The 14,684-nt window shown below is 34.7% G+C and overlaps 1 protein-coding gene across 4 annotated transcripts in view; it reads right to left on the bottom strand.

Annotated features, from left to right (window-relative positions):
- Window positions 1-14,684, bottom strand: part of MYO16 (myosin XVI) — a 357,627-nt gene that overhangs the window by 137,392 nt on the left and 205,551 nt on the right. For all 4 annotated transcript variants that reach the window (XM_077173308.1, XM_077173307.1, XM_077173306.1 and 1 more), the window contains exon 16: window positions 11,208-11,355. In XM_077173308.1, the coding sequence (XP_077029423.1) occupies window positions 11,208-11,355 (148 nt within the window). The remainder of the gene's footprint in view (window positions 1-11,207; window positions 11,356-14,684) is intronic.

The following is a 14,684-nucleotide window of genomic DNA, read 5'->3' as shown; positions in this document are numbered from 1 at the left end:
CCCCTGCTATGGGCAGGGATGCCACCCACTAGATCAGAGTGGCAATATTTATAACAAAGAAGGGTCATACAGACTTTCTCTGGCTTTTATTCAATGATGAAAAATTCTAATGACTTTGGATAGTCTCCATTTGTTTTTCAACAAAATTAGTCTATGAAATAACTTATTTTCCTATTTCAATTATTTACAGTGAAAGGCCACAGACTTATTTTTACCAGTGATTAGTTAGCATTTTTCTTAGTCTTCATAATTCTCTTCTTGGTTGAAAACAAAATACAAAACCAGTGTCAGTGTACCAGCATCAAAATAAATATGCAATTACTGTGTAGGTTTAATACTAAGCTGTAATGCCAGCCTGGCAAATTGATTTCTATCCATTCAATGATTTGATTTGGTTAAAATTCCACAAAGGTTAAAGTAGAAATTAGAAGGTGCCAGCAGTTGTCAGAAGCCATACATTACACTTCTCTACAATTATGATTACAAATACAGTTTGTTTGTCAAATGGTATTTCTACATTGTTTCAGTGCCTTTTTCTATCATTTCAGTCAGTAGAAAATTCATAGTAAGTTTTTTTACTTCAGAATGCTTTCTTGATTTGCATCTCTCTTTGTGCAAACTGCATCTGTTCTAATAATTTTTCTCACCCATATTAATACTGATCAAGAAATGTTTAAACTTACAATCAGACCATAGGGCTGATTATCACAGAACATAGGGCTGATTATCACAGACAGGCCACAGATCAGAGAATCATAGAATCATTAGGCTGGAAAAGGTCTTTAAGATCATAGAGTCCAAAATCCAGAAACTTGAAACACTCCGGAGCTATTCAGCTCTCCCCAGCATGTCTACTTGTCTGATCCAGAGATCCATTTACTCAGGTCTGGTAAAAATACAGCTTTTGTTGGTTCAATAAGCTAATACATGTATGCATTTTATATATACACACACATACACACACACACATATATATACACTCTGTGCCATGGCACTCTGTGCCATGTGATATGAGAAATGTCATAGGCAAACTGGATTCAGACAAGACCTATTTCCAGAATTAAAAAGTTCCAAAGATCATCTGGGTAATGTGTGATTAATTGAAAGAAATTCACACACCATTCTGTCCCACATTACATTGCATACATTCAGAAGCCAGACTGATAGAGTTGCCTTTCTTAGGAGGTGTATGGAACTAAGATCCTGACATCCTCTGGTCATTAGCACTCAACTAACCTATTCAGAACATTTTAATTAGTTACTTATTTGCTTTAGAAAAAACTCAGTTTCAGTAACTAACTTCAGAAAATACTGTGGAAATCCAGTAAATGGAAAGTGTAAATGGCACTAATCTCACACAATTAGGTTTAACCTCGGAGCAGTGGTAATTTTGAATTATGATTAATGAAAGAACTAGAGGCAGAAAACTATGCTACACTTTGAGTTGACCTTGCCTGAATTTCCTAGAGAGAGCTGGCTACCAGTGCAATGAAAAATTCATGGCAGCACAGGGAGCTAAGGGAAGGCAGCAGGTTCAAACAACGGTGAAGGGTATCAGCTCCACCAGATCTAACACTGAGATGAGCTGGGTTCAGTGACTGGGGTTCTGTATGTCAATAACAATTTCTGAAACACCCAGTCCTGACTGGAAATTCATCTACAGTAATTGTATCAAAACGATTCTAAGAGTGACTTTTGAAACATAAATTGCAGAACTGTGTTATCACACTAGATTTATGTAATGTAATAGCTAAGTGGTTTCAGGAGCTGAATCCACTGAATCTCCCTCCACATATGAGATGATTAGCAACCTAGTAAAGTGCAGAGACATATTTTGTACTTAAAGTAAAAGCCAAATTAACTTTTCTACCATTTATGTGAGTAATCACATCTACTTTCAAGCCAGGGTTTTTTTCGGCAATTTCACCTCTCTGAGCTACATCCATTTTCTGTCTGACATGTAACACTGGTGGGCCACTTAAACAGTCAGAACTTAATTTCTTCAACACGGGATCAAATTTAACCTGAAATATATATATATATGCATGTATATGTATATATATATATATATAATTTTCATAGCTCTCTGGAGATATCCCTTTTTTCTAACAAAAGGTTGAACTTGCCCCTGAAACTTTAAGTTTTAAGATACTCATCAATAGAATTCACAACAAATTGGAGAATAATCTGGTATATGTTATGTTTATTTTTTCACTTGCTTTCCCCATTTAAAGCAATTTATTCTAAACAATGTTTTATTGTATGTATAGTTTTCTGCTAAAATTAAGACAGATGTGTTCATTAGACTCTAAGATCCCACTGCTCTTAATTACCAAGTTTGTTTGTTTCTTTTGAATTAAACAGATTTCAGTTTTTTCTTGCCTCCTATTCTTCATCTTTCATGTCATGCCATGGACATGAAAGACAGAGTATTCTTCTATTTTCTGCACCTGTTTCTATATCATACCAAAGCAGACAAGAAAGACAAAGCTCTCTAAATCAAATAAATACCAAATGGTATCAATGGTAGTCAAATGATGTAAATGTAAATTTGTGGAATAAAAATAAACATGCAAAAGTAAACTGACTAAAGCAAAAAAAGGCAAAATCCAGAGCACTTTTATATGGTCTGATGCAATTTTTTCTATTCCAAACTGATGCCAAGGGAATGTCACTTACCAAATATTACCAGATATCTGAGTTCATTTAGGAAAACACAGAAATACGAAGAAGCGTGCCTTGGCTTTACTCTACCACTATAAATGTAAAATTCATTCCTGAGAAAACATGATGTGTTCATTTACACATAGTTTTACAAGTTCAGCTTGTTAGAATTATGATGGAGAGAAAAAAAGTTGTTGAAACAAGAAGTAATCAAAATGAATGATTTCTCTGCCTCTCAGAGTCTGCCAATGGGGGACTGAACAACCTCTGCCACTAGTCAATCAATATGTATGAAGAATAATACAATGAATAGGGGATTGTTAACATCAAATGAAAGAAAATACCCAGAGGAATATGAGTTTCAGATCTGCAGAATTTCTACAGCATTTATTCCAAAAGCCAGACAAATAACAACTACACTTGGGACCTCAGACAAAGACCCTGAGCCATCTCAGAGCAATTTTATTACCTTTACCTTGCTAAATAAAAATTCTCTTTGAATTTCAAATAAGTTAATGATTGTTAAACATCACTGGAGGTGTAATTTTTTAAAGTATCCTTTGGGAATAAAGCAGTAATATTAAAAACTGCTAATGTCGAAACTGGAATAAATAAATTATCATTAAAATCCAAAGCTAACTCGCTTCTGCTTTCAAGAAGAAAAATGCTTTGGATATCTTGACATGCAATTATAATGCAAGTGTGTAGGTGTGTATGTAACTAACCCTGAATTCAGGATGAACCACTCAAAACAACTGCACAGCCAGATACTCAAAACAAATATTGTGAAATAAAATTAATAATATAGAGGTATACCTTATGTATGAGGTGTAGGTATCTGCTAATAGAAAAATAAATACTTAATTTGCAAAATAAAACAGATAAATAGCATTTCAGTTTTGTTTCGAAAACCTGAGATGTGATCCTGATTACATATTCTGTAATTGCAATGCCAACCTGCTAGTAATGTATCTTGTAGGACACAAGTATCCACAAATGTCTCACAGAAAGGGGGTTTAAGATAGAGGAAATGTAGTCAATTTTCAGAAATAAACTCTATATCAACTTCAACACTGACATTATTGTCTAGTACTTCCTGAATATTAACAAGGGCAGTGATAATCTTAAGGAAGAAGATTTAGTCTACATGGTTCAGTCATCATATTTCCCCTGCTAAAAAACACCAAAAAAACTATTAGATACTGTACCCTAACAGGCTTCTGTGGTTTCTATCTAGTTTTCATTAAAATATGGCAGTCTAAGCCTAAAATATGAGACTAAGCCTAAAAGCTAGCTGAACAGAAGTGAAGCACACAAATAAGGAAAATGAGATTAATTAGACCACAGAGTAAAAAATCAATATTTTCGAATATTCTTTTTTGGAAATCAGTATTGAATGAAAAAAATTCACAAACTTACACTCCACTCAATTTTTTTAATCTCAGATATATCTTAAAATAGTATTGTGAAATGTTACATTAGAAGTAGATAAAATTAGTTCCAGTCAATCAATATCACTTTGAAACATGAAGTTGTATCTTAATGCAACATATAATATATTTTCCGGTGTCCATCCTCAATAAAACTGACTTAATCATGTTTATTATAACAAATAACACACATCACTCATTTGTTGGTGTTTTCACACACCTCCTTCTCTTAAGTGCAAAGATCAACACTGACACTTGAAGATCATGGTACAAGAGATTAATGGAGCCTGACCTTCAAAGAAAGAATAAGAGAAGAAAAAGAGGCTAAAAACTCCACAAAACCATAAAAATTCCTTTTGGTTCAATTCCTACTTACATAAAGAATAAACCAAGTTGAATAAACTCATGAGCACTATTTGCTCAGAAAACCTGCATGAATGAGGAAAATAAAGAAAAATTGAAGAAGGTAAGAGCATTGGGATAAAGACTATTAAAAATTTCAATCTATTGAAATAAATGGGAACTGGAGGCTGAAGTTATAGGATAGGGAAAAACATTAAAGAGAACAATGTGAAAACACATTTTGTTGGAATATGCATATGTCCTACATGCAGTAAAGGTGATTCAATCTCAAAAAAGAAATAATTTTAAAAGTTCAGACATCAGTAAATACAGTGTAAATAGGAAAAAAACAAATAGCAGCAAAACTAAACAAGCAAAGCACAAAAGACAACAGAAAAAATTTAGACAATACTTTTGACATTGAAAATATTCCAGATTACATAGATATTAAACTCGCTGAAACAAGTTTAAATCTGCTCCAAAATCTCAAATACATCTGCTTTATATCTCTCCCTATTTCCTTCCTGATAACTAGCCTGGTTTAGTTTAGCTGTCAGACCTCACTGGAACCTAAGTAAATGGAATTGCCTCATTACATTCAGAATGTACAAATCTTGCCCTTAAAAGAGTACTACTCATTGTAAATCAGATTTTCATGGTAGCATTGCATGAAGATAGTCAAGAAATAAATGTTCACATTTAAATCTGTTCACTAGAGAGCTGAAATAAAAGTAAATCATATCAGGGAGATTTAAACTGATGGAAGTATATAATCTTTTTATTATTGTCTACCATGCAGTTAAAAAAAAGCAACAAAAAACCCCAAAAAAACCCAACAAACAACACAATCTTCTATTTTATCTAGGGTTTAATCTATCCATATCCTCTAATTGTACTGAAACAAATTCCAGCAAAAAAACCTTAGACTTAACTTTCTTGGTTTTGAAATCTTCCATTTGTTTGAAGCTGTATCTTCATGCTACACATTATTTAGAAAGATTGTCAAGTGTGCTCCAAAAGTCTTTACACCCTTTGCTCTCTAGGCATGCTACTGTACACAGTTGGATCTACTATTATCACTGCATTGTTTTATAAATGTTAATGTACTTAAAATGCAAGATTTTTGGAGAAAAGGAATGTGCTGCATATAATCAAGTTAGGACAGGAAAACCTGCAGAAAACAACAACAACAAAAAAATGCAACTTTACTTGTTCAACCAGAACTTGAATGCTTGTTTTAAATTTAAGAGATCTTTGGAAGAAGGTCTCTTTGGAAGTAGAAGGACTTGACCTTCATGGCCATTCAGCTGCAGTGATGGTGACCCTAATATGTCCTGCTACAGCTTCTCTCCTCCTGTGCTGACCCTGCCCATAATGCAAAAGTGGGATACAGTAGAGGAATCTCTGAGTATGATCTTTACCCTCCTCCTAAAATTAAATTCAATTAATTCCAATTTCTTGATAGCCTAGAGCTTTAGTTTCTGTCAGCAGGACTTTAAATTGATCCCCAACAGTGAAGTTCAGGCAGTCTCAACACTAGGCTTTATTTGGGTGAGACTTAAAATTTTGGTACTATCTCATGCTGAGTTTCATCACACAATGTCTAACAGCAGTTTGATAAAGTGCTGTAACTTGGCACTTCACACAGAAATTATTATTCCAGCAGGATGGGAAAATCTGATGTAACTCTTACAGACCTAGCTGTTTCATTCACAACACTTAAATCCACCTCATTTTGTAACCTAAGTCCAATGCTTGGATTTTCCTCTAGTCATCATACACAGATATCAGCATCAAGCAAATTGTGAAGCAAAGGGATCAGAATGGTTCTGTGTAATCACTTCTGTCAACTGAGCTTTTGGCCATACTGAGAGTTTAAAAAAAGTCAATATGCACAAGAAAAAATATCTATTAGGCTTGAATACAAGGAAAGAGCATGGAAATATCAGAGGACTGGAACATTCCTACAATGCCTATTTTTTTAATTATGTGGGGAAAATTTAAAAATAACAAAACCCAAAGCACACACACAAACAAAAACAAACAACCACCAACAAAACAAACAAAAATCCCAAACAAAAAAACAAGCTCCAAAATAAAACAAACACCCCCAAACAACAACAAAACAAAATGAAAACCCCAAACCCCTACAACTTTTCTCTATGAATTTACTGTTAGACTACCACAGCAAGGTTTGTAGACAAATAGCACAGGTATGAGAAACTGGTAGTTTCAAGATATAATTTCTTTCTGTTGCACTTCAAAAGAGAACCTAATTAAAGGGATGGAAACAAAAAAGGCATCCAAAGATACAAGGAAAGAAAAGGAAGAAAAAAGTTATGGAAATGTGCAGTGTCTTCATGGTCCATATCTACAAGAGTTAGAAAATAGACAGGCTGACTCCTGAGTGTATTGAAAAGAGGAAATCTGTGGTAATAGACGACTCATAGTCTTGAAAATTCACATCTTGGGCTCTTATACATAAGGGAAAGGAGGACTGGGGATCAATATGGATGTTACTAAAATAATCATTATTTTTAACATATTGTATTAGTGCTTGCTAGAAAAGATGATGACTGGAAAGGCAAAAAATATCATGCATAAGGCTCTCTTTACTGGGATCTTTTCTATTTCATTCACTTTACCACACTAATTTTTAAACCTTTTTTTTTTTTGAAGACCAGCCTTATAATTTAAAATGGGAAATTATTTCATCAGTGATCAAGATTCAGATTAGTTCAGACTTTAACAAAAAAAATCAATCACTTTACTGAAATTACTCCTTGATATATTAAATTCAAGTTTTCTTATTGAGAGTGAAGAGGGCACCTGCAATGAAAAACTGAAAAAGAAGGTACATCAGTTCCATGAAGATGTAGATGTTCCATCTACATCTGTTGGAGCAGAAGAGTTTTACTGCTTTTTAAGGGCTGTGAGAAACATCACAGACAGAGAGAACAAACAGTGCAGTGCATACCATTCTTCTAGGGGAGAAAGGAAAGTTTTACACATCTGGGAACAGCAGTTTGATAATGCAATTACAAAAAGTGCATGCCCTGACCACAGTTCAGCTTACATAAATGTATATATAACATTTTCCTCAGTTCAAAGTTATCACTCGTTTTTACAGTACAATGAATTAGGAGAAATAGGAACCTTGTTTAAACTGAAAATGGTGACATCAAGTTGAACAGCTCTCAAAATTACCATCTTTTCTGAAATAATTTTCTACAGTTAAGTGGCCTTAAGCTATATTTTTAAATATAAATATACACATGTAAAGACATGATTTTTAATAACAGTATTTTGAGTATCTTACATATACATGTTACACAATGACATTCTTACATCGTTCTATATGCCACAGCTTTGAAATAGAAATACTAATATGAAGCAATTGGCCCAAAGCAACAAAAGCAGGACTTTCTACTTATTTTCTAGAATATTTTTCCAAAATACTTTCTTTTCTATTGCTATTATCTTTCCTTTTTTTTCCCTATCCTTCCTTCATTAGCATTGAAGATCATTTACAAATCAATCTATCACCACTGTCACTTCTCCCACTGTTCTCCATTTCACCTTGGCTGCAAAATTTGCCACTAAGTTAGCACCTATTGTAACTATGAAGCAAAACTAAATGTGCTGGAAAAGCTAGTACATGCTTTTTTGTGAGGCTAAACTTCAGAGACCACAAAAGTACTGCTTACAGTCATGGACTGTAATCTGCACCCAGAAAAAAAAAAAGTAATCCAGAGCAAACCAAGAGCAAATTGAGAATGTAATTTCAAATTGCTAATGTCTCTGTATTTCACATGATTATCATCATCAAGATAAAGAAGTCCTGGAGTTCTCTGTCTTTGAAACACAGTAAATTAATAGAAATTTTGAATTTTTCAATCAACCATCTGCTGATAAAAACCAGTTTCCGAATGTAATGAACACAGAGGAGTAGCTGTCAATCAAAAAGCTTTGACTTGCCCTTAAAGACTCTCTCTTCATTGCTGGCATGCTTCCCTTGCTCAGTCTTCAAAAGTGATCTTACCTTTCAGCAATTTCTTCTGTCTTTATCCATCATGAGCCATGCAGATACAATGGGAGACGTATTCATTCGGATCCTTTCCTATGTAGATCAAATCCTTGCTACTTTAAGATCCTAGTTTTCTTATTGAGATCCTAGTTGTGTGCAGGCTCAATACAAAGTGTGCAGCTATTTGTCCTCGCATGATGCCTCAGCAATTGCAATGCTTGCAAGAACACCTATTTAAGTTTCTGAGCTCCATCTCCCTCTCAAAAGAGCACCAAACAGCAGAGATTTAGAGCCAAACAACTTTCCCTACACAATGGGGTGACACCCCAGCCTTACAGAGATTCTTAATAATTCCAAAAGGGAGGGATTTCTCCTTTAAGCAATTTACATGAACTCTCAGCCCAGGATTATATATTACATAAAACACTATCTAAATCTCATCTTTCACAGCATCATATTGACAAAATTACTTTAAATCTTTGAGGTACTTTTATCTAAAATAGGAATAAAAAAAACCATTCACTTAAATCTTTCTTACATTACAATGGCTTAAGAAAACAATTTTTAAATTGGGGTACTTTTTGATTTTAATTGCCATTATCTACTAAGATCGTTGAATCTTCTATATAAAAGTGAAATATTAAACAATGCGAAGAGGAACAGAAAAATGATCAAAAAACAACTAGACAGAAACAACCTGCCAAAGGTTTTAAAAGGCCTGTTATCTAGTTAATTTTACTATTTGAATCAAGATTACACTTGTTCAAAGAAAACATTAAAAAATCACTTATGGATGTTACCAGTATGATGTGATCTCATCAAGATTTAACTAAGCCAGAAATAATGAGCTTATAAAAGAGGCCAGATCTTGCCTTCCTGATTCATGAGTGAGTTTGATGCAGTAGAAATTCATCCCTAGTTTAACTTAATCAGCTGAGAAAGATCTAGCTCACTGAAGTACTGCTCTCAGGAGTTTAAGGTAAGAAAAATTTGGCCCAAACACTCTCAATAATTTAAGATATAATCTACTGTACATAGGCAAGGCAAACCTTTATTGATAAAAGCAGGTTTATGCAAATATTCAGCTATAAATTACTTCTAAAGCTTTGGTACTGCAATGTTCAGACATCTATTTAGAAATACCATTTTGTTCTTTTTGGATGATTATCAGATATCAGCTAAAGCTTTGTTCATGTGAATCTAATTATTCAGGTTTACACTAAGTTCTTTTCTGTCTGAGCTTCTTGCAAGGGGACTTCAAACTGTTTCACTTTCTGAACAAACTGAGGGCTTCCAAACAACTTATGCTAGAAGAGGAATAAAAGTAATCATCAAGAACTTAGAATACCTTTGGTCTTCAAAGTCCTCAAACAATTTAAAATATAGAATTTTACTCTTCTCCCTGCCTTGATATGAATAATTTTTAACAAAGGAATTTAACCTGAGGTATCTTCGGAGTTACTGCTGCATGATATTCTGTATAATACAGAAATGGTAACAGCTTAAAACAATATCTAACAATGGTAGTCAGAAGACTTCTGTCTAAGAAAAAAATCATAATCAATTAAGCTTTTTCTGCAAAAATTAATGCAGCATCTTTCTATTTACAGGTTCTGTATGTAGAACTGCTATTTTATTCAAGTAACTAGCCAGAGTAGAAAATGAAAAAGTTGAGAAAAAAAAATCCATGGGAAAAAGGCTTAGATGTGAAAATCTGAAAACATTCTCCTTACATAGTTTTAATTACGATTGGTCTTTTTTACAGTTACTTGCTATACTCATTTTAAAGGTAGTCAGTTTAAGAGAGGATCATTAATACTAAATAGCCCACTCTCATTTCACTGACACTTAGGAAAGACTGAAGAGTAAAATGCAAATTAACCAAATGAGGAATATTTTTTCATTCTAAAATAGTCAGAATGAATAAATTCTGAGATAATCACAACATTTACTGAAAAAAAAACCCAAAATCTCCTCCTATAGTAAACATTTGGAGTATATTAAGCCTTAGACATGCTATATTTGTGTGTCTATATTCAGCTCTTTATATTTAAGCTCTCACTATTAAAGGCAACGTGATCAGCACAGTTTATAAAGACACACAAAGCTCTGTGCTTTGGATGAACTGAACCACATTTTTAAATCATTATACCGCTGAGCAGGGACTCAACCTCCTTTGATTGCAAATAGGAGCCAAGACAACCAGCTCATGTGGAGTCATACAGAAAAACGTATTTTAGGTGCTGGGTGTTGAATCCTATCATTGGGTTCAAAGCAGTCAAAACTTTGCTTTCTGTTTTTCTTACTAATTTGATATAAAGTAAGTATCAAAATGAAAATGGAGATATCAGGTTACATTTAGTGACATTTCATCAAAATCAACATATTCCATAAGAAAATTACAAATAAATCAAACAGTTTTTACCTTAAGAAACAACTTTTCACCAGGGGAAAAAACCAAAAACAATAGACCTACTCTAGCCCACAAAAGACAGAGAAAGAGCTAATAAATTTCTTTTTCTCCTTTGAGGCAACAATATAAATGGATATAAAACTCTGATCTTGTTAAGAGACTATATATGTACTTCAGAACTAAATACTCATGAGAAAGTACTCCATAATAAATAATTTCAGACCTCATTGAAAAGTTAGAAGATTTTTAACTATTAGAAGAAGGACCTCAACAGCAGAGAGGCATTAATATAAAAAAACTATTAATACTAAATATAAAGTTGTTTTCCTACCTGTGTGCAGATAAATTACTGAGGTACAGGGTGTATTTTTCTTCAGCAGACAATCCATCCATCATCAAGTAAAAAACATGAAAATTACTCTGGTTGAGAGGTTGGATAACAACACGAGACTTCTCCAACATGTATGTATAAATCCTAGCTGATTAAGAAACAAACACATAAATTCATAATTACACTGATTGTTCTAAACTTAAATGTCTTAAACCATTCACCATTGCAACAGTTCAGAATAAACCATGTTTCTTATAAAATGATCTGAGGGGAGCATATAAAATATAGTATTGCCATTTATAGTCCATGGTTTTCTATACCAATCATATTCAAAACCCCAATTCCATTAGAATTGGTAGAACAAACATATTACCACACTTACTTACTCTTTGACATTACCATCAAAACTACTTAGTTTTGAAGATACTGATGTTGATTTGTATAAGTTGCTGTATATGGCAAGATTTTTCTGAGACAAGCTATTAGTCATCTCACCAAAATGGAGCTATCTGAGCACTGGCATCTATTCTATCCTCCTCCTAAACAGAAAGACAGGAGAGAGATTCAAGACCTCTTGAAAAAACACACTTTGGAAGCATTTATTCTTTCTCTGCTGGTAATCAGGAACAGAGAGATTAATAGTTTTGATTAACCACCTAGCTTCTAGATGGCTACAAAGAGGCAAATCCTCTGCAGAACAGGTTATCAACAGGCTCACTGACCTGAGCCTGGGGGATCATGGGCTATGATGACCTGAATAAATGAGAAGCCATGTGAATCACAAGTCTGGGGAAGAAGGAGGATGAATCTGAGTGAGATTTGCCTACAGAAAAACAGCTTACAGGATCATATATAACGTTAGTCTCACAAAGATTCTGAAAGAGGCAAAGCACAGAAGCAAAGGAATTATTGAGCCTCAGACTGATTTACCTTTTTGCAAGATAAAAGACATTTTAGAGATACATGTGAAGAGACAGGGATATTCACTGTTTGGGGCAGGCTGCTCTTGAGCTCTGCCCTGGGAATACACCACCATGTGGTTCCAGATGCAAGAGACTAAGAGAACAAGGGAATGTCCAACTGCAGCTAGAGGTCAGGGCCTTTCTGGTAAATGGGAATCTAATCCCATTTCCCACTTACTCAGCTGCTGGCATAAATTCTCTCATTATTTTAACACTAGCTGTGGTACAAAGACCAGAAGCACTTCTCTTCACACATAACTGATCACCTCTACCACATGGACATGGTCCATGCTGCAGCTCTAGGCTTTTCAGTATCTGGAGTATGGCAGAGCTTTCACAGAGTCTTGCAAGCACCCTCACCCTGGGGTCACTCAAGGGCTCTTGAGTTTGGAGCATGAGGTGCACTTGTCAGCAACAGAGGACCCATATTTTTGAACCCAGTAAGCAGATGAGAATATTAAACTGTAGCCTGGCTTTCACCCAACTCATTCAGGACTCCTTTCCTCATGAACTGGAAGTATTATTTGAACATATAGTCACTGTAAATATTGGTGCATGCATCCGGCAGCACAGGAAGTATGCTCTCTAAAGGCATACCACTCGCATCTTTTTGGAATTTTTCTCATTTTTTACTTTTTTTAAGCTGGCTGGGATTAAAGCAATATTTTCAGAATCAGTTCTGGACTCACAGCTGTTGCCTAATGCAAAGTGAAACATTTTGGTGAATGACAGTGTGTATCAGAGGTAGTTGCATCAGCCTAATGAGGCATTAGGCCAGCAGGCAGAATGTCCGTTCCTGTCACCATACAATTGCTAATGTCCACTGCTAAGTTATTGCTGTATCATCTGTATTTGTCTGGTCATTTCCTTTTAAATTAAACTTATCTTTTGAAGTTCTTTAAGTTTCTGTTTATACTGTTGAAATAAACACAGCAAATCTGCGGTTACTTGAAGTAGTGTGTATGAGGGAACACAGCCTTTGAGAATGCTGCTGAAAGACAGCACAGATGGGAGAGAAATGAAATGGGTGAATCCTGAACATGTTGTTTTGAGAAAGGCCTCAGCAGCTAAATTCTGTCAATGAACTAAATACAACTATGCAGGGTCTCAAAGAGCTACTCTGCACAGGCCAAACCATCCTGGACACACCCCAGTTAAGGAGTGCAGAAGGTCAGTGGTACATTAGCCAGGGACATCCTCTACACTCTCTTTATGTAACAGCGCAGATATTTCCTGACATTTGCTGGCAACCAAAACCATGCCTGGGACTCTGGCTAAGAGACAGCAGGACTGACAGAGAGGACTTGTACCTCTGACTTGCTGAAGCAAGGAAACATGATCTGGCCCATTTAATCATCCTACAAAATGTAGTAGTGAGCTGCTATTATGGAATCAATATGATGAGAAATTGTGTATCATCCATCTAATCCTCTGCTGCTACACTACAGAAAAAACTAAAAAACCCAAACCTGTATGGGAAGTAGAAAGGCACACTTGGGAAATCATGTATGTTTCTGGCTCCAGTAACTTTGCAACACATTATAAATTGAAGCAATGCAATAATGGCAGAACTGGCCCAGACACACACTTTCATCAGAATCAATCATTACCTGGTTGTCATTTCTACAGGGTGAAACAGAATAGATGAACCTGAAGGATGATTTCCATCTTTTATTGTGCTTGTAACTTATTTCACAGTAAAACTAATCCAACCATCAATTAATTTGAAAAGAGTTCACTGCAAATCTTTAATCACGTTTCTGTGTGCAATATTATTCACTAAGGCTTTTATAACTACCACTTCAGGTGTTTTTAACATTCATTGATTAATAGAAGCAGGAAAAATGTTACCAAAGGTCATCTATCATTTAACTTTAATGATGAGTAACATCAGTTATTCAGATGACACAAATTAATTCAGCCTTTTCCAAGTACTTCAAGTCACCTGCACTTTAATAAGGCTAAATACATTCCATCTCAACTAGCATCTCCAGCAGTGGGAAGAGCTGTTAAGAAAAGCCAAGCTTCCAATCAGAAAGAATCAAACAGAACATCATCTTAATGGTGCTAAGAGTCATAAAGAAAATTATCATGGTAGTATGCTTTCCTATAAAGTGAAATATGTTTGTTAATCTATGTGTGAAATAAAAGGGAGAACACTTATAAAGTTCCAAAGCAAAGTCTGTCATTTTTGTGCAATGGTAATTGTGCCTCCAGGCACAAACAAATTTTTACTTCCTTTAACAGCTCACTTGATCTACTCAGCAGCTACACAGCCAGCAAGCTGATTCTGTATTTTAAGTGTGGCCAGTGAAATCTGTCTTTCAGCTATGGATTTTTAGAAACTACATTGCTCCTTCTCAAAAACCATGCTGTCCAAAACACAGCTATTTGTAAAGCCAAGAAAACATTTGTTTGTCCATTTCAATGTCACTTAAAAAAAAAATTTAAAAAAAAATCTGTCCTTGGTTTTCAAAAAGTGAAGACTGAGCAAATCAATGCCTGAAAAGCAGCT

The sequence above is a fragment of the Agelaius phoeniceus genome, chromosome 2 (assembly GCF_051311805.1).
Source record: "Agelaius phoeniceus isolate bAgePho1 chromosome 2, bAgePho1.hap1, whole genome shotgun sequence".
Lineage (NCBI taxonomy): Eukaryota > Metazoa > Chordata > Aves > Passeriformes > Icteridae > Agelaius > Agelaius phoeniceus.
The sequence above is the reverse complement of the archived record's forward strand: the minus strand, read 5'-3'. Positions and strand labels throughout refer to the sequence as shown.